This window comes from Ciona robusta, chromosome 5 (assembly GCF_009617815.1).
Source record: "Ciona robusta chromosome 5, ASM961781v2".
Classification (NCBI taxonomy): domain Eukaryota; kingdom Metazoa; phylum Chordata; class Ascidiacea; order Phlebobranchia; family Cionidae; genus Ciona; species Ciona robusta.
This window is the reverse complement of record NC_143239.1, coordinates 7,292,057-7,314,233: the sequence shown is the minus strand read 5'-3', so window position 1 is coordinate 7,314,233 and position 22,177 is coordinate 7,292,057. Positions and strand designations below refer to the sequence as shown.

The 22,177-nt window shown below is 35.7% G+C and overlaps 3 protein-coding genes and 1 long non-coding RNA gene across 7 annotated transcripts; 1 reads left to right on the top strand and 3 right to left on the bottom strand.

The window, feature by feature from the left end:
- Positions 1 to 951: 951 nt before the first annotated feature.
- LOC149736188 (uncharacterized) lies at positions 952 to 10,039 on the bottom strand. Of its 3 annotated transcripts, none has more exons than XR_016385098.1 (20): positions 9,903 to 10,039; positions 9,590 to 9,681; positions 9,262 to 9,367; positions 8,929 to 9,039; positions 8,547 to 8,626; positions 8,376 to 8,459; positions 8,210 to 8,317; positions 7,693 to 7,808; positions 7,476 to 7,494; positions 7,080 to 7,196; positions 6,174 to 6,370; positions 5,706 to 5,796; positions 5,337 to 5,441; positions 4,782 to 4,892; positions 3,266 to 3,354; positions 2,694 to 2,871; positions 2,252 to 2,369; positions 1,983 to 2,042; positions 1,608 to 1,664; positions 952 to 1,220 (listed from the first exon to the last, which is right to left on the bottom strand). XR_016385098.1 is itself a non-coding variant. In XM_089879034.1 (20 exons), the coding sequence occupies exons 1-20, from the start codon at positions 9,958 to 9,960 to the stop codon at positions 1,091 to 1,093; spliced, it is 1,998 nt and encodes a 665-aa protein (XP_089735160.1). In that variant the 5' UTR covers positions 9,961 to 10,039; the 3' UTR covers positions 952 to 1,090. The 3 variants fall into 3 exon arrangements, 2 of the variants coding, with proteins under 2 accessions (XP_089735160.1, XP_089735161.1); XM_089879034.1 differs by having other exon boundaries at positions 2,252 to 2,340; XM_089879035.1 differs by having other exon boundaries at positions 2,252 to 2,340; positions 8,941 to 9,039.
- LOC149736187 (uncharacterized) lies at positions 9,988 to 11,093 on the bottom strand. Its single transcript, XM_089879097.1, has one exon. It carries the CDS (start codon positions 10,939 to 10,941, stop codon positions 10,294 to 10,296), a length of 648 nt encoding a protein of 215 aa, XP_089735223.1. The 5' UTR covers positions 10,942 to 11,093; the 3' UTR covers positions 9,988 to 10,293.
- Positions 11,094 to 11,149: 56 nt separating this feature from the next.
- On the top strand, positions 11,150 to 12,167 carry LOC149736186 (uncharacterized). The gene is made up of 3 exons (XR_016385099.1): positions 11,150 to 11,310; positions 11,370 to 11,530; positions 11,977 to 12,167. It is a non-coding gene; the product is annotated as an uncharacterized LOC149736186 (long non-coding RNA).
- A 195-nt stretch (positions 12,168 to 12,362) lies between these two features.
- LOC149736185 (pleckstrin homology domain-containing family A member 1-like) lies at positions 12,363 to 22,174 on the bottom strand. 2 transcript variants are annotated; one of them, XM_089879052.1, is made up of 9 exons: positions 21,826 to 22,174; positions 21,446 to 21,542; positions 20,099 to 20,196; positions 18,401 to 18,592; positions 18,072 to 18,188; positions 17,733 to 17,801; positions 16,845 to 16,967; positions 16,126 to 16,212; positions 12,363 to 13,773 (listed from the first exon to the last, which is right to left on the bottom strand). In XM_089879052.1, exons 1-9 carry the CDS (start codon positions 21,964 to 21,966, stop codon positions 13,042 to 13,044), a joined length of 1,656 nt encoding a protein of 551 aa, XP_089735178.1. In that variant the 5' UTR covers positions 21,967 to 22,174; the 3' UTR covers positions 12,363 to 13,041. The 2 variants fall into 2 exon arrangements, with proteins under 2 accessions (XP_089735178.1, XP_089735179.1); XM_089879053.1 differs by having other exon boundaries at positions 12,363 to 13,635.
- Positions 22,175 to 22,177: the final 3 nt, after the last annotated feature.

Sequence of the window (22,177 nt, the reverse complement as noted above, 5' to 3'; positions counted from 1 at the left end):
TACAAAATAAGGTATATAGGAAGAGGATTTACCTTTACACCTAACTATCTATGCAAGCCATTAACTATACAACCAACACAAGTTACAACAAATGTACAAACGTTCATCTACAAGCCAACTTTAACAGCTAACCTGAAAATCTTGTTTACCAAACAAATGACGTGTCACTGCCTTTCTTACGTCATACAACCTTTATATTTACGTCACATCCGCTCGATGGATCACACTTTCATATTTTGAAAGAAATTTTATAAAAAATTAATTACAATCGTCAAAAATTCAGCAGTTTTTGCAACAAAACTAAAAATTTGTGAAGTTTTTGCCACGCATAAAATTAGAACTACTCAAGCGTTAAACAACTTAATTTTCATTCTTTTAGCGGGGAGTTGAAACCTAATGGGTGAATGTATCAATGTATGTAACTTATTTATCCTTGCATGGCTGAAAACGACAGTTGTTGTAATACTGGTGTTCTGTTTGATACACCTTGTGCTCGCTTATAAGTCACCATGTGTTTGTCCGGCGCCGTGGCGTAGTGGTTAGCACGCCTGCCTGTAACCATTAGGTAAGGGGTTCAAAGCTCGTCGCTGCTACCATTGTGGGCGTATGTGTCCTTGGGCAAGACACTTAACGACAATTGCTCCAACCCAGTGGCCACTAATGGGTTGTCCAAATTATCAGCCATACATAAAAAAATGAAAAAATTCCCAAAAAAAATAACCACCCACAAAGTAACATACATGGTAACTCGTAAGCTGGCACGAGGTGTTAAACCCGTGTGATAACGACTGTCGTTTTCCGGCCACGCGAGGATAAAGTAAGTTACATTCATTCATTCATTCATGTATGCAGCTTAGTGGTTGATTGTTTTTGGGTGTACTAGCAATTGGACAACCTATTAGTGATCAATAAATTTTATGTTGTTTAAGACTCCCTGAAACAACACAACTATTTAGCATAATTGGTTTATTTTGCATAAAAATAAACCACTACCATAGATGAAATATATTTTTACTGAAACTTTAAAATTTCTCACAATTATCAAAAAGCACAAAATCACTCATTTTAAGGCAAAGCACGGAAATTAAAATCACGATAGTTCGATCCCTTTGTTTTGGGGTATGTGCAAATATCTGCACTGATCCCCGTACTGACAACCACGGTTGCGCCAGAAGAAACATTCACGACGTCCCGATGTTATAGGGGCCACTGTATGAAACCTGGAATGAATAAAATGTATTTAAATATGGAATAAAGACTTAGGGATATTGAATGCAACTTTGACACTTGTGTAGCGAGGCAATGATAGTCAGTGATGAGCCTCGAACCCGTAACCTCTACATTGAAGAGGCAGACGCCCTAACCAATATGCCGCGATGCAGATATTAAAAAGATCGAAATAACATACAGTAAATATAGTAGGTTGGGGCAAGATAGTCCTTTTTATCGTTCCATTTAGTAGTAAACCCAAAATAATTACAATTGCAACAATAACTATGATTTGTCTTCTTGATTTAGGTGGGGAGGGAACTTTGTATTAAAAAGATATTTTACAAAACACGATTGAATCTCGAAATGCACAGTTTGAAAAATATAACAATACTAACTTTGTTTGTATTGCCCCGGTTTTATCAAGGGTGGTGGAGGTGGTGCGGGTGGGAACCCTGAAACATAAGCTGTTTAATAAAGGAAAAAATAAGGATATTCTATTCTATATGAGTGAGGTATGCTATGGGTCCTTGGATTTAGGCCAGAGTTGGCCCATTACCCCAACACCCAGGGTGATACCGCGTGGACCTCACCAGATTTTGAATATTAGAATAACAGAACAATATCAGCATGGTGTATTAGCGAAGATTAAATATAGTAAGACGGGACGGGACGATTAATAATTTCTCCTTTATCAATATATTTGGTGGTGAATGATATTTCGGAATCATAACCTAAACAGACAAAGTTATTTAAATTAAACAAAGACTAACTTTGTTGGTATTGTTCCAGAGGTCACCGGTGCAGCAGAATTAGCGTTGCGATTTGAAAACCTGGAATGGAGAAGTTGTTTAAATTCTGGGAACATTATATTTAGAAGGCCCAAGTTTTTGTGGGTATTTATCAGATAGGGGTGTCATGAAGAATACATAAAAAGCAATGGCACAACACACACATATATATAAATATATATATATAAGTACATGGCATACAACACATACATATATATGTGGTAAACACCTGTACTTGTGTTACAACTCACCTTGGAGGTCCATGATATCTCACAGGTTTGTTGTTGTAAGCTTTATCGGGGAATCTTAGAATCAACATTGTGTTGTTTATCTGAATGCACTGGTGGGGGAGGAATGCAAGTTTTTAAACTGCAGTTCCCAAGTTATTAGGACATTGTTAGTTTGTTATATGCCTTAAAGGTAAAATGGGACAATTACATTTAGCATTAGCTTTATTAGACTACTGACTAAAATTGTTATACTGGCGCAGTTTGGACATTCGGCAGAAAAAAAGTTGTTGGAATAAGGACTTATACGTTAACCACAAGTGTATTGGTGCAGTTTGATCTTATAATATTGTTGTTAAACGCAGCCACAAGCACACACCCAACTTACATGTCAACAAGTGTATTGCTACAACATGGCAGTACATAGTGTTATATACCCTACATACGAACACAACCACAAACTTACATCGCTAGCAAGTATTGCCTTCCTTGCCTCCCCCTCGGTATCAAACGTAACGAACGCGCATCTTTTCGCCAGCATCATTACAATCCTAACTACATTCCCGTACTTACTGAAATATTCACTTAACATTTGTTCGGTGACCGCGGGACTCATGTCGCCGATCCATAATGTGTTGGTGTGTCTGATAGGGTTTGTAGCAAAATAAATAGCTTGAACATGAAACTGCAATACATTTTTTATTTCCAATGATAATTTAGACAACCCATAATTGACCGCTGGGTTGGAGCAATTGCCGTTAAATGTCCAAGGACACATACGCCTACAATATAAGTTTCAAACTTATATATAATAGGTTAGAATAAGATGTTCCATATTTCCATTTATCATTTCTTGTCCCATTTGGCAGCAAACAAAGAATATTTACAGATTTATACAAGATTGTTTGTTGCCTTGCCACAGAAGTTAGTAAACTCTTGGGTTCAAGGCTCACTGCTGCTACCTTTGTTGGCGTGTTCTTGGGCAAGACACTCGTTGCCACGCGAGGATAAATAAGATTATGACATCACAATACTTACACCAACGAATACATTCCTTCTTTCGTTGGTTCCGACTTTATTTCATTTTTAAAAAATTCTTCGGATTCTTCGTCCGAGACATAAACATCCTATAATATAAGCATAGAAATCATATAAATACTTGTAGTCATAGATATTATATAAACAACCTGAACAATCATAGATATCATATAGACATGTTCATGACAATAAGCACGACTCAAATCTTAAAAAATGATTTCATTTTAGACGAAATATAAATTTCTTTAACAGCCAACTATTTGTTGGGCTTGGATTGTTGTTTGTTTAATATTTCGTAACAACTGATCATAGTTTGTTCAATATTTCGTAACAACCGATCATAGTTTGTTCAATATTTCGTAACAACCGATCATAAACCTATGTTTTTATGAAGCAATATAGCCTCAATATAACTAAACATAGAAACAACATACACAATATAACTAAACATAGAAACATTATACACAATATAACCCAACATAGAAACAACATACACAATATAACTAAACATACAAACATTATACACAATATAACTAAACATAGAAACATTATACACAATATACTTAAACATAGAAACATTATACACAATATAACTAAACATAGAAACATTATACACAATATAACTAAACATAGAAACATTATACACAATATAACTAAACATAGAAACATTATACACAATATAACTAAACATACAAACATTATACACAATATACTTAAACATAGAAACATTATACACAATATAACTAAACATAGAAACATTATACACAATATAACTAAACATAGAAACAACATACACAATATAACTAAACATAGAAACACTATACACAATATAACTAAACATAGAAACAACATACACAATATAACTAAACATAGAAACATTATACACAATATAACCCAACATAGAAACAACATACACAATATAACTAAACATACAAACATTATACACAATATAACTAAACATAGAAACATTATACACAATATACTTAAACATAGAAACATTATACACAATATAACTAAACATAGAAACATTATACACAATATAACTAAACATAGAAACATTATACACAATATAACTAAACATAGAAACATTATACACAATATAACTAAACATACAAACATTATACACAATATACTTAAACATAGAAACATTATACACAATATAACTAAACATAGAAACATTATACACAATATAACTAAACATAGAAACAACATACACAATATAACTAAACATAGAAACACTATACACAATATAACCCAACATAGAAACAACATACACAATATAACCCAACATAGAAACAATATACACAATATAACTAAACATACAAACATTATACACAATATAACCCAACATAGAAACAACATACACAATATACTTTAACATAGAAACAACATACACAATATACTTAAACATAGAAACAACATACACAATATAACTAAACATACAAACATTATACACAATATAACTAAACATAGAAACAACATACACAATATAACTAAACATAGAAACATTATTTACCTTCAACGAAGTTTCATTCAACACTCCACTCAATAAATCTTCCAAAGCTTTTTCCACGCTACCGTGTTTACGTAGCGCTACTTCGCATAATTGTCGGGAGAATCCCATGTCCTGTCAGGGAGGGGGGTTAGTGGGGGCCATTGGGGGCCTGGAGGAATTGTGTATGTCACACTACTTTTGAAACATTGGTGACATTGATTTTGGAAATGTGTTTTAGCACCCCAACAAATTACAGCAATTGTTGTTTATCTAATGGTAATTTACCTTCCCATAAAATTTTCTTAAATTAAAACACTTGGTCGGTACGTTTTGAGATTCAACCATGTTTTGCAGCTTTTTTGCAAAATATTTCTTTAGTTTTTAAAACCAGTAGGTGATATGCAAACAAGCATAGCCGGATGTTGGGGGAGCTTGGTGTGTCATTGCAATGTTAATTTTAACCTGGACCAGCCCTACTTTGTCTAAACAGACAAGCATAGCCATTGTATAAGCCCAGCACCATGGAATAGAAGCAAGCATAAGAAACCCCCAACCCCCCAAACACCCAACACTCACAACAAGTTGCCAAATCCTGGCTTGATGAAGTTCATCTCTGGCTTCATTACAATGTTTATCAAGTTGTAAAACTTTGTGAAACATTTCCTCAGCTTCTGTGTATCTCTGTGGGGAGGGGGGTTATATACATACACTTCATATCATGGTAACAGTTGTAGCAAGAGGTTATGGGTTCAAGTCTCGGAACTGCTACCATTGCGGGCGTATGTGTCCTCGTGCAAGAAATGCTAATGGGTGTCTAAACTATCAGCCAAACAGAAAAACAATCGGGCACGAGGCGTATAAAACAGATCACTTGTGTTCTAACAACTGTCGTTGCCGCTCGTGGGTAAATAAATTATATTCACATGATCAACACGCAGCACGCACCTTCAACCCGCACAGTGCCCTCCCCTTACGAAAATAAGCTTTCGGCCAATCACGATTCAGTCGAACAGCAGTGGTTGCGTCATCCAATGCTCTGTGGTGGAAGGGGTTTATATTATCAGTATACCATGGTGTGGATGACGTGTATGGAGGGACACTGGATGAAAGACACGCATAGGCTGCTTGGGTGTTGGGGTAATGGGAAAAAGTCTTTTCTCTTTTCAAGGACCTCACCCATATAGAATAATAGGATGGACTGGGTGTGAGGGTTATGAATGGGTTTTAAAATGATGTATTGAAGACATTACACAAAAAGATACGACATCGCACAAAACATCCACAACCTATGAAGTAAGTGTGATTGTTCTCATTGTTAGATTAGGGATGTTGGGTGTTAATAATGATCAATGGAAAGGCAAAACAGATGATATAATAGAAGATATTTTTATTAACACAACATTCTAAACAAACCTTTGAAACAATCCCAATCTATCATAGCAATACGACCGATTGCCGTAATATCGATGGTCAACCCCGTGTAGTTGTATTGCTTGCGTGAATAAATTCGCCGCGTCATTAAATCGACCCTCAGCTGCACGGTCGTTACCATTCATAGCCAGTTGACGGGATTTTAAAATTAATCGTTCTTTTTTCTGCTCCTCCGTCTCCTGTGAGGAAGAACATTGTTTTCGGTCTTAACATAAACAAAGTAAATACGACAGAATTGTCTTCACTTTTAAACATTTAAAATGCTAAAACCATCTTTATTGATGTCAAAAGAAATTGAAATGTAAAAATTAAAACTAAAATCCAGAGATTTATTTTTTGGTCGAAACGTTTGTAGTTACTTATATGGATATAAGAAGCATGAACGTTCTATTCTTTGTTTCAATTATCAGTTTATTTGTTTTTGACAAATTCAATTAAATTTTCAACAAATAAAGATTAATCATTCACCTTCGTTTATTGTTAAGAAATAAAGGTCATTGTGTTTGAACAATGAAAGAAACACCTGTAGAAATTCCCCTGACAGTTTTATGGGGGAATCCCCGGAAACCGGCCAGGGGGGATCGCGAGTGTCCGTTAAATATTTCGACTTTTACTGGTTTCAAACTCAATATTTTGATATCTAAGGAATATATTTGAAACTTATATTCCATTTACTTTATATAAAAGTACAAAACAATGTATAAATAAATATCTTTTTGAAAAACTTTATAGATATTTCATCTTTAAACCTTATTTTCCATATCTTTGCTATGCTCATCGAATATGATCTTTTATTCCAATTATAATTATCATGATGTTAACCCGTGGTAACCGGAAACATGTAATAAATATAAAGTTTAACAAAACAATCTACTACGCACTACATACCTCAATAATTTTCTCAGGTTTTTTAACCGGGCTCGCTGGAACCACCTTAGGGGTGGGTTTCACTTTTATTTTGGCAACTTTGGAAAAAAACGCGCTGTGTTCGTCCCATTCAGGTTCCTGGAAAAATAGTTTTATTTATTTGAATCAAGAGATGTTTCAACAATGTGGAAATGAAACAGCTTTGTAAGAATATATCGAACAAATATGTAACTTACAAATGAAAAAGAAGACATATATAATTTATAAAAATATTTAAACAATCAACGTAAAGCTTTTTATTTTTATTTGTGTTATAAAATTTTGCCGGAAAATCCTCCCAACCCAAGCAACTAATATTTTTAATCCAAGTTTGCCCACCCAAACTTACAAACTTTACCAAAACCAATTCAAACTCACGTCAGAATCACTTGAAGATCTAAATGAAGAAAACATAAATGAATTATTGTTGTTGCACTAGACATAATATATAAAGTATATATAACATAGACATAATATAGTTTAAAAATTTTAGGTTTATTTTTATTTAATAAAATTTTTATGAAAAATAAGTTTTAATAATATTTATCAAAATTGAACAAAAATTAATCGGAATTCCTAAAACATCAAAACTTACTTTGGTGAAATTTTTTTATTAACCTCTTTATCTCCCTCATGTGGTATATGGCCGCTCGACTTATGATAACCATTCGAATGTTTCGCTTCTTTTAAGCTTGAATTATTTACTATATCCTGGGAACAATAAACAAATATAAATAATGCTTCATGTTGCTGTAATTGATCCATCCATGGTTTATACCAAATATTAAAGTTGTCGCTATTGTGGCCGTATATATTCTTGAGCACACTCAAGAGCAAGACGTGCCAATTGGGGGCCAGACGGGGCCAGACGTGCCAACGGTCACCAACTCTGATTTTTATTACAAAACCTGGGGGGCCTCACACATAATACACAGAACACTCTGTCAGTATAAAATATATTTTCATTTATAGTCTTGGGTGTTGGGGTAATAGACCTAAATCCCAGATCCCATGTCGTGCCACACCATAGGACCCCACCCTTACATAAGGAAGAATAATGTTAAGATACTAAAAGATTCAAAATCGGAAATAAATATTCAACAAAACTTTACTTTTTCGTCTCCCTTCGCACAAACTTCATTCAATTCATTTTCTTTCAAATTATTTTCAACTAAATTATTTTCACTTTGCAATTTTTCTTTTTTCTTCTTTTTTTGCCTCTGTGATGTCATAATGAGCATTATCATACCACAAGGCATCACAAACAATTGAACAAACCATTCTTTTTTCTCGTTTTTGATTCGCTTTTTGTTTTTCTTGATTTTCAACTTTAATTAATTCTTCAGCAATTTTATCCGCAATCTAACATAGAAATCATATAAATACCATAGAAATCATATAATACTATAGAAATCATACTAATACCATAGAAACCCGATTGCAAGTTACCTGTTGTTTGGCCTCCAAAACCTTGGGATCAGTAATTTCTTCCGACGCTTCACGTTTGATGCGAGATTTACGATAACCCCCTGTGTGGGTGGGTAAAACTTATTTATTCTCGTGTGGTGGGTAAAACTTATTTATTCTCGTGTGGTGGGGTAATGACAGTTGTTATAAAAACGGGACCACATAAGGGAAAAACATTAAACTGATTGTAGAAAATTATGAGGGCCTTTATAAAGGGCAGAAAATACAGCAAAGCAATTTTAACTAATTATGAAATGTGGAAGACATCTTCATCAAACAAACCTAAAAGAATAAGAGGTTTTTATACCAAAAGTGTCGCTACGAAAATAAAACAGAATAAGGGATTAGGGGAATGAGAGCAAACCATCCAAAGTACGTTTCTTGTGGCAATCTCGACAATTCCTGGAGCAAACTTCTTCGTCATCGGAGCTTGACAACCCGACCCGTATCAACTCGTTATCTTGCATAATACTCACTGTGGTGGATGGGTGTAAGTTGTTTATTATGGGGAGATGGTAACTATCGGTCGTTATAACACGGGTGTTCTGTTTCATACACCTCGTGCACGATTAGGAGTTATGACGTATGTAACTTTGTAGGCGATTCTTAAACTATTTTAATTCTAGACACAAAGCATAAACTACCAGTCAACAACCCGGGATAATTCCCACACAAACTACCGAACAAACCCCCTCACCTGAAACGGTGGGATATCTACGGAAGAAATTTGCAAACGCTGTTGAATAATCCTCAGCGTCAGGTTCGGTTAACCTTTTGTAAGCCATGCTTACTTTTTGGAACATCTGTGAAAAGTGGGTTGAATATGTGTAGATGTTGTTGCTACCATGTGTATTATAAGTGTGAAAGAGATAATTGTTTGTTTAGTAATCTTGGATCGTCGTTTTGTCTGCCAAACAGGATATTATGTTATAAAGTGTCTTGTCTAAGGACACATACGCCCACAATGGTAGCAGCATCGAGTCTCGAACCCATACCCCCTCCCCTATATAATGAACCTCTCTTACCTCAGTAGCATGGCTTGAATCTTCATGTTTATCCGGATGATACAACAATGCAAGGTGTCTGTAAGCTACTTTGATTTGACTTTCGTCAGCACCTGTAAAGTATAGAGTCATTATATCAAAGGAGTCTACTCAGTCTTTTACAAGCACTGATGATGCCAACAGTTTTTGGTACATTGGGTTTAGCAATCACGCTTTTATTTGACGCTTTTTCTCAATTCGTTTTACCCATATCGTGTTTTACAATTGTTTTTTTTATGATCTTCATTATCGTGTTCAAAGATAAATGAAATAATTTTATGTTTATATTCCTCACCCTCGGGCAAATGTAGAATTCTATAAGCTTCCAACTTAGATATATAAGTGTCGTCCATATTCAATTTGCTATTATGGCACAAATCTTATTATCTACGAAAAACACATTTTTATGATATCTATGTTTCACCGCCTGGTATGTTATTTCTATGTAACTATTAACTTTTGCTAGAGTATGATTGAAATTTCGCAGATTTTGAAATTGAATAAAAACAGACATTGCTTCAAACGTTTAAAGTTAGTTGTTGATAAAACAAAACTTAACGAAGTAATGTTAAAATAACTTGGGTTTAAAACTAAGCGATTGCCAAATAAGGGCATGGATGACATCACAATTACCAAGCTCTCGTTGGTTTAACAAATAATTTGATAAAATTGTTTTTTTTTAAGTTTCACGCGACTATTCCAAATCGTTCAGCTCGCTTCTTCTTAATATCTGAAACATCATTTACGCCAAAACGTTCTTGCCTTTTTCTCTTTTTTTCCTCAGTTTCAGTTTTTACTAAAACGTCCGAAACCACGGTCCCAAACCTCTCAGCTCGGGACCGCAACTTATCCGGGTTTACAGCTTCCTTACTAATCTTAGAAACATCCCCGGTTCCGAACCTTTTAGACCGATTCGACAAACGATCTGTGTCCGACAATTCATTCGTCTTTAATCCAAACTTCTTCGCTCTTGCTTCCCTCTTCTCTTCCTCGGACATATCCTTGGTAACCACGGCAACGGGCTTCTCTTCTTCCTCCCCTCCTTCTTCCTTTTTTTCTTCCACAATGCCTTCTTCTTCCTTTACCTCAGCACTCTCTTCCACCCCATCTTCAGCCTCAGGTTCCGGATGTTTCACTTCCTCTTCCTCCTCCTCCAAGATGGCGTCATCATCCTCCACCTCCGCTCCTTCATGCTCCTCCAAATATTGCTCCAACCTCAGAATCAACTCCTGTTTATTCCCGGAAACCGGAAGGCTTCGAATCTTCAGCTCTCGCTTCAAATCTGCGATTTTCATTTTATTTAAATCCAACACATATTCCTCTTCGGTCGCCATGATCAATTAGATTTCTTAATTGTCCTTCAATAAACTTGAAAATTTGTTTTAAAATCAGCTTTTTATTTCAATTAATTTCCGTAAATATTTTAAACAACAAAAACCTCAAGTCTCGTTGGAAACCAAATTGCTGCAAAGCTATCTACCGCCACCATCTGCCAGGCATGAGTTTGACATCGTATTAAATTAATTGTTTATCGGGGTGTGATTCAATTTATTTATTTAATTAACCATTTATTAATTATATTTAACACCCCAATAGTTTACTAACATATTCACGTGTCTATGTTCTTTTTGTTACGTATTAATGACGTAATTAAACAATCGAGAATTCAAGAACGCCATGAAGACGCAAATCGTCGACAAAATGTACAAAAAACAGCATTTTTACCAAACTTGTTTTAAAATTTCTAATAACTTTACCCCAGGATCGAACAAATGAAACAAAACGCCTTCGTTGATCACGTGGGAATACTAGAATCACACAAAAAGAAACGTCACAAAGAATATTTGTTGCTTCCAATCGAACGACGTCCAATTCCAGTTCCGAAACCGAATGTTCAACGAAAATATTCAAACACGTTTAACGGTACAAACTTGTACAGCTGGATTTTGTGTTAATGCTACTATTACGGGTGTATAACGACAATTGCTTCAACCCAGTGCTGGTCACTATTACTAGTGGGTTGTCCAAATTATCACATATAAAAACAATCACCCACTAAATTACATACGCGGTAACTCGTAAGCGGGCACGAGGTGTATGAAACAGAACACCCGAGTTATAACGACTGTTGTTGGCCCGCAATGCGAGGATAAATAAGTTACATACGTGGTAACTTGTAAGCGGGCACGAGGTGTATAAAACAGAACACCCGAGTTATAACGACTGTTGTTGCCCCGGCCATGCGAGGATAAATAAGTATCATGGCCCATACATAAAAGGTGTATGAAACAGAACACCCGAGTTATAACGACTGTTGTTGCCCCGGCCATGCGAGCATAAATATGTTACATTCATTCACATTTGTTCAGGGTCCAGAATCACTTATGGTGACGTCACAAAGTGTCCAGATTTTCCTGATGACGTCAACCAGAGCTTCAACAATGGGTTGCTAGGGAAACGACCATGATGTCGTCTATGTTTAATTTTTTCAACTAATTTGATGCAAACCAAAATTACACAGACTTTCTAGACAGTTTCAATACAACATGACAGCCCATGATACGATTTTCATCTCAAACTAAAACTTTCTTTAGTGATGTCTGAAGTCAAAAATGTAAAAATCATATCATATATATATATGGACTACTATGTTTGATCCAGCAAAAACCCTGCATGTTTTTTCCATGAAACTGATGCAGCAAATTCATGTTTTACGCATCAAAGTGAAGTTGGTGACGTAAAAACGATCAAATAGTTTAGTTTTACCACAATGTTTATTGTTGATTGCACAAGTTTGGATTATGGAGCAAAAAGTTTTTGCGTAAATCACAATGTTCAGACTGACTTTCAAATAAAAGTTAAATTCCAATGTTTAAGTTAAACATTGCACACAAAGTTATTTCAAAGCTAAAACAAACAAATTAAATAAAAAGTTTTAGTAAAATATTTTACAAACTTTACATTTTTAAAAATTGTTAAAAATTTTCAACCCAAATATTTGAATTTTACAATAACTTGGTAAAAATGTAAATGTATTGCAATTTTGAAAACTTTGAAAAAACAATTTTGAAAAAAATATTAAATTATATCCATTGTCAGCTACCAGGTATCTATAATACAGTGTAGCTCAAAATAACGGCAGCGTGTTAAAATTTCAACTAAAACAAAAATAATAAAATTATTTTACTGGAAAAATCCTCAAATAATTAATCATGTATGACATCACAATAGTATTTGTGACGCACAAGGCTATGCACCTCGTAATAAGAGGATAAAAAAATTGCGCCAAGTGCAAAAATATCTGGAGTAATAAAAATACAAATTCACCAAATATGGTCGCATAGAAATACGTACTGTCGTCCCACCATCTCAAATATTTGCTTACTCATCATTTAACTGTCAAGTCATGCTCTGTGATGTCATCAGCGGACTACTTAGGAGTTTTTCTTTGAGTTTTTATTCATTTTATCGGCTTTCCTCGTGAGCATGGTGTTCAGCGAAAACAAGATTCCCGGGTTTTTCTTTTTTTTCACCGTGCTCGGTTTGACAGCAGCTCGAACATCGACGATGGGGTCGAGGTTGTTCACGACGTAATTGGCCGACTTGCTCGACGAACCTGACAACGATTTCTTCAGCATGGGATGGTTTTGACTTTCCATAGACATCACATTACCATCTCCGTGACCTTTAAACCGAACTTCAGGTCGTGGCAGGATATCCTCGTCATCGAGTGACAACCCTGGTTTATATTTCTTCCCGGTGTGGATACGACTTGTAGCTGACTCCACTGTATGGGTGGGTAAGTATGTAACCTCGGATTCAGCTCGACGGTGCGTTTTTTTCGGCTTATTTTCAACTTTATCAGCGATGACAAGTTTATGTACGGACTCTGTACTTTTACTATTGATGCTTTCCTGTGAGCTGCTGTAGGGGGGAATGGATGCCACCGAGTGCTCGCTCTCGCCCAAGTATTGTGTGTCTATGGTGGAGTCGGACCGTCCGAGGACGAAGTTGTCATGATCGATGACCTGGGATGTTGGGTGGTGGAGGGTTGGGACGATAGGGATGAGGTTGCTTGTGCTTTGGGATAAGGGGGATGCAAGGGTGGGGTAAGGGAGGGTGCGGGGGTCCACAATTATGCTCAGCTTTTTACTCATGCGTGACCCCTAGTGGAAAGCATGCCGAGTTAGAATAGAAATCATGTTAAAAGTTTCAGATATTTTTTTAGAATGGAGATTTTATAAGTTTCGGGAATATTAGATGCTAACATAGAAATCTCAGGTTAAATGTTAGGATAGAGATCTTAGAGAATGATTATGTTATTTCTATGTATAGCATTCACTGTGGTTTGTTACAATAATTATGATGTTAATATTTATAATTAAATGCAAAAGTTGATGTTAATATGAATAACATTAAACGCATGCTAAGGTGAAACATTAAAGTGGAAATTTAATTAATGGTTTTTAAACATGCCTGGTACTTTAGCAGCAAAAGTTTCTTTTGCAAAATCCACTTTATATTTGGGTTTAAGGAACGTAGTTAGTTGTTTAAGGATAATGAAATATTAGAATGAAGTTGTTGTTTATAGAAATATGGTGAATTAGAGGGTAACGGGTTCAAGGCTTACTGTGGTAACTTGTGTAAAACAAGTTATAACACATATATATATAATTTTCTTAAGTTTAAACTATCTATATAAAAATGTATTTAAGTTATGAAATAACTCACATTCAAAATATCTAAAAGTTATGTAATATCTATATTTAGATTACAATATTATTATTTTACGTTAATATAAAACTCCCACACACATATATACTACACTACACTGTACTGTGTAAACAAATAAACGAAATACAACAAATTAAAATTTATAAGGTAAACCGACGTGCAACAAATATAAAGAATAAAAAACTTAAACAAATTATTTGATGATGAGCAGATATTTGTGTTTGTGATGTCATAGTGTGGAATTTATAAAGTGGATTGTGATGTCATAATTAAGTATTTTAATAATTTCATTCTATATGGGTGAGGTCCTACAGCGATTTAGGCCAGAGTTGGTCCATTACCCCAACACCCAGTAGTGACCACCGGGTTGAAGTAATTGTTGTTAAATGTCTTGCCCAAAGACACATACGCCCACAATGGTAGTAGGAACGAGTCGGAACCTGGTATCGGGATAAACAGCGAACCTAAATCCCAGGCCCGATGCCTCCAAAAGGCCTCACCCATATATACCACTTGACACAAACAACCACAAACCACGCATGCATGAAATGAAGAATCAAACACACCTGCGTCGGGCAACCATGGTTGCAATCTTGTTTTTACTTTACTTCCAAATGAGTTTGATTTAGACACCTAAGGCACAACATAAAATCAACGTAACGCATGCCACGCTACAATGAACATAAATTATATAAGATGTCTATGGAAAGTGTTTGTTGTAATATCATACATTATGATGTCATATACTATGTTTATTACAAGCATAAACAAGTATTGTTAATTAAATATTTTAATGAGTTGCTTCTTATAAGGTTTACGAGCCACGTTTTTTAACCAAATGTTTTTTCATTTATTTTATCCTTGGCGTGTTATAACGAATGTTGTTTTGCTGTTAATTCCAATTTCTTCGCTACTTTGATTTAATATTTGCGACCTACTGTGAGTTTCTTCTTATAAAGTATAACAGCAATACTTTAGCCAATATTTATGCGTTCATTTAATAATGATATGATCTTAATTATTCTAATTAAAATGTTTAATTAAATTATGTTACGTTAATTGTTACAAGACAATGGCATTGTTTAGTCACACATAACAAATTCCTATCGCATCATGACATGAGCTTCTGCTGTATTGGTTTAATTAACATGGTGAAGAAATGGGAGTTAACAGCAAAACAACGGTCGCTATAACAATGATAAAATACATGAAAAAGCAATTGTTAAAAAGTATGGCTGTTAAACTTTAGAAAAAGAAATTCTTTACAATTTTACATTAAATGCAAATAGGAGCTTTTATGTAACTATAAAAAACTTTATACAATAAAGTTAAAACCTTATATTTGTGCCGAGATAATATTTCACTGTAATTCAAACAACGTTTCATAAGAACTTGGGTGAAAGTTTGCACAACATGTTTGTTTAAACTGTTAAGTTTGTTTTACAAAGCGAAACTAGTTTCCTATGGTTGGTTGTCACCTTAATATACAATGTTTCATCGGGACTTTGTGTGAATATTTTACCGATTCCAAATTAGTAAAAACATTTTGCCACACCTTGTGTAACAATAGCTGGGTGAAGTTGAAACGCTGAGTGGATATCTTGTAGATTGCAAACTTTTATGACATCATAATGTTTAATATTACATTTAAAGGAAAGTAACGAAAAATCAAAATGAGAAATTAAACAAAAATTTTAGAATTCGCCAAAAAATCTTTGTATTGAAGTTTTGGCGGGATTATCCATTATGACATCATAATGGTCATTACCACACAACAATCTCACCTTTTTCTTCTGACTCTGCACTCGATTAATGTTGATGGCGTTGCAGAAAGCATCGACCCATTCATACATGTCGTCTTCTGTTTCCGCCTATGACATCATAATTACTATTATGATAAGCTTTGTTATGATACAAGGGATGCATTGTGACATCACTTCCTCTAACAATCAGGTACTTAAGCAATGTGCGTCAAATTAACAACAATCGTTAATTGTGAGTTAATTTGAATTGTTAGGTTTAGAATTTACATTGTGAGTCATATTAAAACTATGATGTCATAATAGACATGACTTGTTAACACATAGATATTTATGTTTACACTAAACTAAATATCTGCTGCGTGTTACAATATATATTATATACATAAGCTTAGGTGAACATAGTTCATGCCTAAAACCCAGGCAATCATGTGAATGTAATGCATTATATTAATGTTTACAAACACATTCACCAACGAGAATTCCCCCCCTGGTTTACTAAAACACCATAATGCCTAAATTAACAATAGTAAACACCCCAACCCTAAACTGTGTATATGCTATCCAATCATTTAAACAAAGTAAATGTTATTTTCAAAAAATACCAACAAATACACGATGCCTAGTTTGATGACGACCCAGATGTCACAATTTTAACAACCACACCCCAATATATTTTATCATGATCAAAATTATTAAATGAGGTTTCCTATGTTTACCAGTGTTGCCCACAACCCACTCACCTGTATATAATATATCTTATCAGTCGTAGCGAGAAGTAACAAATTATCCCGAGGTTTCATTTCATCTTCGGCTCGAGCAGCGAGGATTTCGTTGATGGGGATGCTACGTATTGGCTCCTTGTCCTGGGGGTGGGAAGGTTGAATGTAACTTATTTATTCTCGTGTCACTATGCAACGACAGTCGTTGTAACACAGGTGTTCTGTTTCATACACATCGTGCCCGCTTACAAGTTACCACATATGTAACTTATTTATCCTCGCATGGCGGGGCAACGACAGTCGTTTTACCTCGGGTGTTCTGTTTTATACACCTCGTGCCAGCTTAGGAGTTACCACGTTTGTAACTTATTTATCCTCACATGGCGGGGCAATGACTGTCGTTATAACACGGGTGTTCTGTTTTATACACCCTGTGCCAGCTTAGGAGTTACCACGTTTGTAACTTATTTATCCTCGTATGGCGGGGCAACGACAGTTCTTATAACACGGGTGTTCTGTTTTATACACCTCGTGCCAGCTTAGGAGTTACCACGTTTGTAACTTATTTATCCTCGCATGGCGGGGCAACGACAGTCGTTATAACACGGGTGTTCTGTTTCATACACCTCGTGCCCGCTTACAAGTTACCATGTTTGTAGTGATTGTTTTTTAGGGATTGGAGCAATTGCTGTTAAGCGTCTTGCCCAAGGACACATATGCACACAATGGTAGCAGCGACAAAGCTTCAAGTTTTTTTTTATTAATCTTTTCTTGCCATTACATTATATTTGCTTTAATTAAATGCAACATAATATGAGTTAATTTTATTGTATATTAGTTTACTTTAGTATCAATATTTTAATTCCCCTTCTCAAGTAGTTGATACATTATAACAAACCAACCTCTCACCTGATCCGATTTATAATACGCAAAACGATCCTGTTTTAAAATGAAATATCTTCTTTTCCAATTTTTTCGCTGTGGAAATAAATAAACTGACCAAGATTTATCAAACATTGTGTTCTGTTACTGCAACTACCAGGCACTATGCGGAATTATGCAAAAATATATATATTTTGAAAGTTTTCTTTAAGGCTTTGTCTACCATTTGGCAAGATTTTATCACAGACTTTATAGTATAAAAAAAATGTTTTATACACGGGGGGGGGGGAGAATTGAATGTGTTACTGTCGCAAGCACCTAAACCTCATCTCATGTTATAACCTTTAACCCTATACACCTACTCACCACATGTCCTTGCTTGATGGCCCACCCCTGCTTTATAATCTTCGAACCAACGTTGGGGAATTGAAAATGTTGGTCGGGGTGGGTGAGGCTGGTGGGGGAAGTTGGCTCGTCTTGTTTCTGTAGGGGGGTGGGTTAAAGTGGGGGAGGGGTTAAAGATAAACATTGAATGTTATAAACTTTTGGCAGGTTTAAAACATAAAAAAAATCACAAAGTTTTTTTAAAGATTTACAAAATGAATTTCTACAAATAGTATTTCTTCCAAACCACTAAGTATTATTTACGACAACTTTTATAACCAACCAAGACATAGAAATATAATGTGGCTCACCACTACTTGGCCATCTAGTGTGCACTTCTTCTTAACGACGACCCCTCCAACGATCTCGGTTCGATACGTGAACGTTTGTTCGGGGTCGATACTCGTGTCTAACGAGGTTTGGCTCCCTGTGGGGTCGCGCCATGGGATGATGCCCGGGGCTGGTGGGAGGGGGCCGGGGGTTCGGATCGCTTCGGGGGGGACCTGGGTGAAAAGGCGGTGTGGGGTTGTATTATGGGTGGGTGGGGAGACGTAATTTTAAAAAATCTGTGGTGAGATTACCAAAAATGCAGTTACTCTAGTTTTTAGTATATTGCATTCACCACATTAATCAATGAGGTTCCCTATGTTTGACAACTATGAGTGTAACTGTATTTTAACAATGTCACCCCAGATTTTACCCTGCTGTTAGGTGTCTATACAAACAAACAGAGCCAAAGTATATTGCATTCACCACATTAATCAATGAGGTTCCCTATGTTTGACAACTATGAGTGTAACTGTATTTTAACAATGTCACCCCAGATTTTACCCTGCTGTTAGGTGTCTATACAAACAAGCAGAGTCAAAGTATATTGCATTCACCACATTAATCAATGAGGTTCCCTATGTTTGACAACTATGAGTGTAACTGTATTTTAACAATGTCCCCCCAGATTTTACCCTGTTGTTAGCTGTCTATACAAACAAGCAGAGCCAAAGTAGATTGCATTCACCACATTAATCAATGAGGTTTCCTATGTTTGACAACTATGAGTGTAACTGTATTTTAACAATGTCACCCCAGATTTTACCCTGCTGTTAGGTGTCTATACAAACAAGCAGAGCCAAAGTAGATTGCATTCACCACATTAATCAATGAGGTTCCCTATGTTTGACAACTATGAGTGTAACTGTATTTTAACAATGTCCCCCCAGATTTTACCCTGTTGTTAGCTGTCTATACAAACAAGCAGAGCCAAAGTATATTGCATTCACCACATTAATCAATGAGGTTGCCTATGTTTGACAACTATGAGTGTAACTGTATTTTAACAATGTCACCCCAGATTTTGTGCGAAATTTTAAAATCATGACGTTTTAAACAAGAAAAGTGCGAGTGTTACAAGTACCAAGCTACAAGCGTGAGAACATTCCAAATAAGGGGACAGGAAATATGAAAGTACATTGTGATGTCACATTCATTCATGACATCATATCCTGTCCTCGTTTAAGAACTTGCATTATGACTCATTGAGTGCATTATGATGTCATATTTATTTATCAAGGCCATGTATGTGTTAACAATGGTAACTATGATGTCATAGTGAATTTATTTTTAGACTAATCACAAGCGACAGTTGTTATAACACGGGTGTTCTGTTTCATACACCTCGTGCCCGCTTTTAAGTTACCACGTATGTACTTTGTGGGTGATTGTTTTTCTATATGGTTGACAATTTAGACAACCCATTAGTGACCACTGGGTTGGAGCAACTGCTTTTAAGTGTCTTGCCCAAGCACACATACGTCCACAATGGTGGCACATGGCAGCATCGAGCCTTGAACCTAATATCTCATGGCCTACAGATAAGCTAAGCACAATAGTTTTGGTGTAATACCATGAAAAAATGTATAGAATATGACCAGTAACCACCTCTCTTTGAGGAAAGTACAAATATATTGCAACAAAAAGATAAAAACAACAAATACACTATAATATCAACTTACCGTTATTTTGCTTGCATCATTGATTATCTCAACCCATTCCTCCAACTCAACCTGGTTGATTGTTTGAACATAATAAGGTCTGAATGGGGTGTTTATCACTGTAACAATAACCATTGTAATAATATAAGTCAATATAATGCTATGAATACACTTTTATACACCTCATGCTCACTGTCGAGTTATAACATGAGTGTCTTCTAATACACCAGACACACATGGTATATTCATACACCTCATGCTCACTGTCGAGTTATAACATGAGTGTCTTCTTATACACCAGACACATATGGCGTATTCATACACCTCATGCTCACTGTCGAGTTATAACATAGGTGTCTTCATATGCACCAGACACACATGGTGTATTCATACACCTCATGCTCACTGTCGAGTTATAACATGGGTGTCTTTTTATACACCAGGCACACATGGTGTATTCATACACCTCATATTCACTGTCGAGTTATAACATGAGTGTCTTCTTATAAAACAGACACACATGGTGTATTCATACACCTCATGCTCACTGTCAAGTTATAACATGGGTGTCTTCTTATACACCAGACACACATGGTGTATTCATACACCTCATGCTCACTGTCGAGTTATAACATGGGTGTCTTCTTATACACCAGACACACATGGTGTATTCATACACCTCATGCTCACTGTCAAATTATAACATGGGTGTCTTCATATACACCAGACACACATGGTGTATTCATACACCTCATGCTCACTGTCAAGTTATAACATGGGTGTCTTCTTATACACCAGACACACATGGTGTATTTATACACCCCATGCTCACTGTCAAATTATAACATGGGTGTCTTCATATACACCAGACACACATGGTGTATTCATACACCTCATGCTCACTGTCGAGTTATAACATGGGTGTCTTCTTATACACCAGACACACATGGTGTATTCATACACCTCATGCTCACTGTCAAATTATAACATGGGTGTCTTCATATACACCAGACACACATGGTGTATTCATACACCTCATGCTCACTGTCAAGTTATAACATGGGTGTCTTCTTATACACCAGACACACATGGTGTATTTATACACCTCATGCTCACTGTCGAGTTATAACATGGGTGTCTTCATATACACCAGACACACATGGTGTATTCATACACCTCATGCTCACTGTCAAGTTATAACATGGGTGTCTTTTTATACACCAAACACACATGGTGTATTCATACACCTCATGCTCACTGTCGAGTTATAACATGGGTGTCTTCTTATACACCAGGCACACATGGTGTATTCATACACCTCATGCTCGCTGTTGAGTTATAACGTGTTACCCCACAACCCCCACTTACCAAAACAATATGAAACTTTAGCTTTACTTGCGATGTCCACCTTTGTAATATAGCCAATGTTGATGATTCCACACGGCTTGTCTTCGTCACTGGCTTTCTATGATGAAAGCAACATTTTCCATTAAGTTTATTGCTAGTGAAGAATCCTCCCTCTACGTTATCTGCTAACCACCAACCCATAACTAAAACCCCTAACTACCAACCCATAACTACCAACCTCTAACACTCTTCATCAACCTAAAGTTTTAAAGATTGTTGATCCTCATGGTTATTTTAAATATTTTGATCTCCTCCATCTTTTTTGAAAAGATTAATATAGTAAAACTATATGATATGTGCCACTCTCAAACCTCACCCACATAGAATACCACCCAACTCACCATTGGTTTGTCGATAAACCACTGAATTAAACCTTTTTTACGATCCACGATTAAATATCGATGTTGGAACTTTTTCTTGGTGTCCATTTCATCAATGTCTAAATACCCACAATGTCTGTTCTGTCTGTCGACCTCTGGCATCTTGTGATTTAACAATTGTCTTTATAATCCAATAATGGAGGTTGTGATGTAATAATTCCAATCAATTTAAATCCATGTTGTAACTAATTTATCGATTATTGAAACATTTTTATTTTGTATTTTAAATGCTAAAGAACTGTGCAACCGTAAACTGATGTTTTAAAGAAAACAAAAAAGGCAGTTTGTAAAAAGGTTTTTCGTTTATATATAT

Bases quoted from the DNA above. Each gene is read 5' to 3' on its own strand.
- LOC149736188 (XM_089879034.1), bottom strand. From the start codon at position 9,960: ATGGACGACACTTATATATCTAAGTTGGAAGCTTATAGAATTCTACAT. The intron at 8,627-8,928 runs GTTTGCTCTCAT...CCACCCACACAG, and splicing joins CAAGAAACGTACTTTGGATG to GGGGTTATCGTAAATCTCGC. The intron at 5,442-5,705 runs GTGCGTGCTGCG...CCCTCCCCACAG, and splicing joins GGGCACTGTGCGGGTTGAAG to AGATACACAGAAGCTGAGGA.
- LOC149736185 (XM_089879052.1), bottom strand. From the start codon at position 21,966: ATGCCAGAGGTCGACAGACAGAACAGACATTGTGGGTATTTAGACATT. The intron at 18,593-20,098 runs GTAAGTTGATAT...CTTTTCACCCAG, and splicing joins ATGATGCAAGCAAAATAACG to GTCCCCCCCGAAGCGATCCG. The intron at 17,802-18,071 runs GTGAGTAGGTGT...TTATTTCCACAG, and splicing joins CCATCAAGCAAGGACATGTG to CGAAAAAATTGGAAAAGAAG.
- LOC149736187 (XM_089879097.1), bottom strand. From the start codon at position 10,941: ATGGCGACCGAAGAGGAATATGTGTTGGATTTAAATAAAATGAAAATC.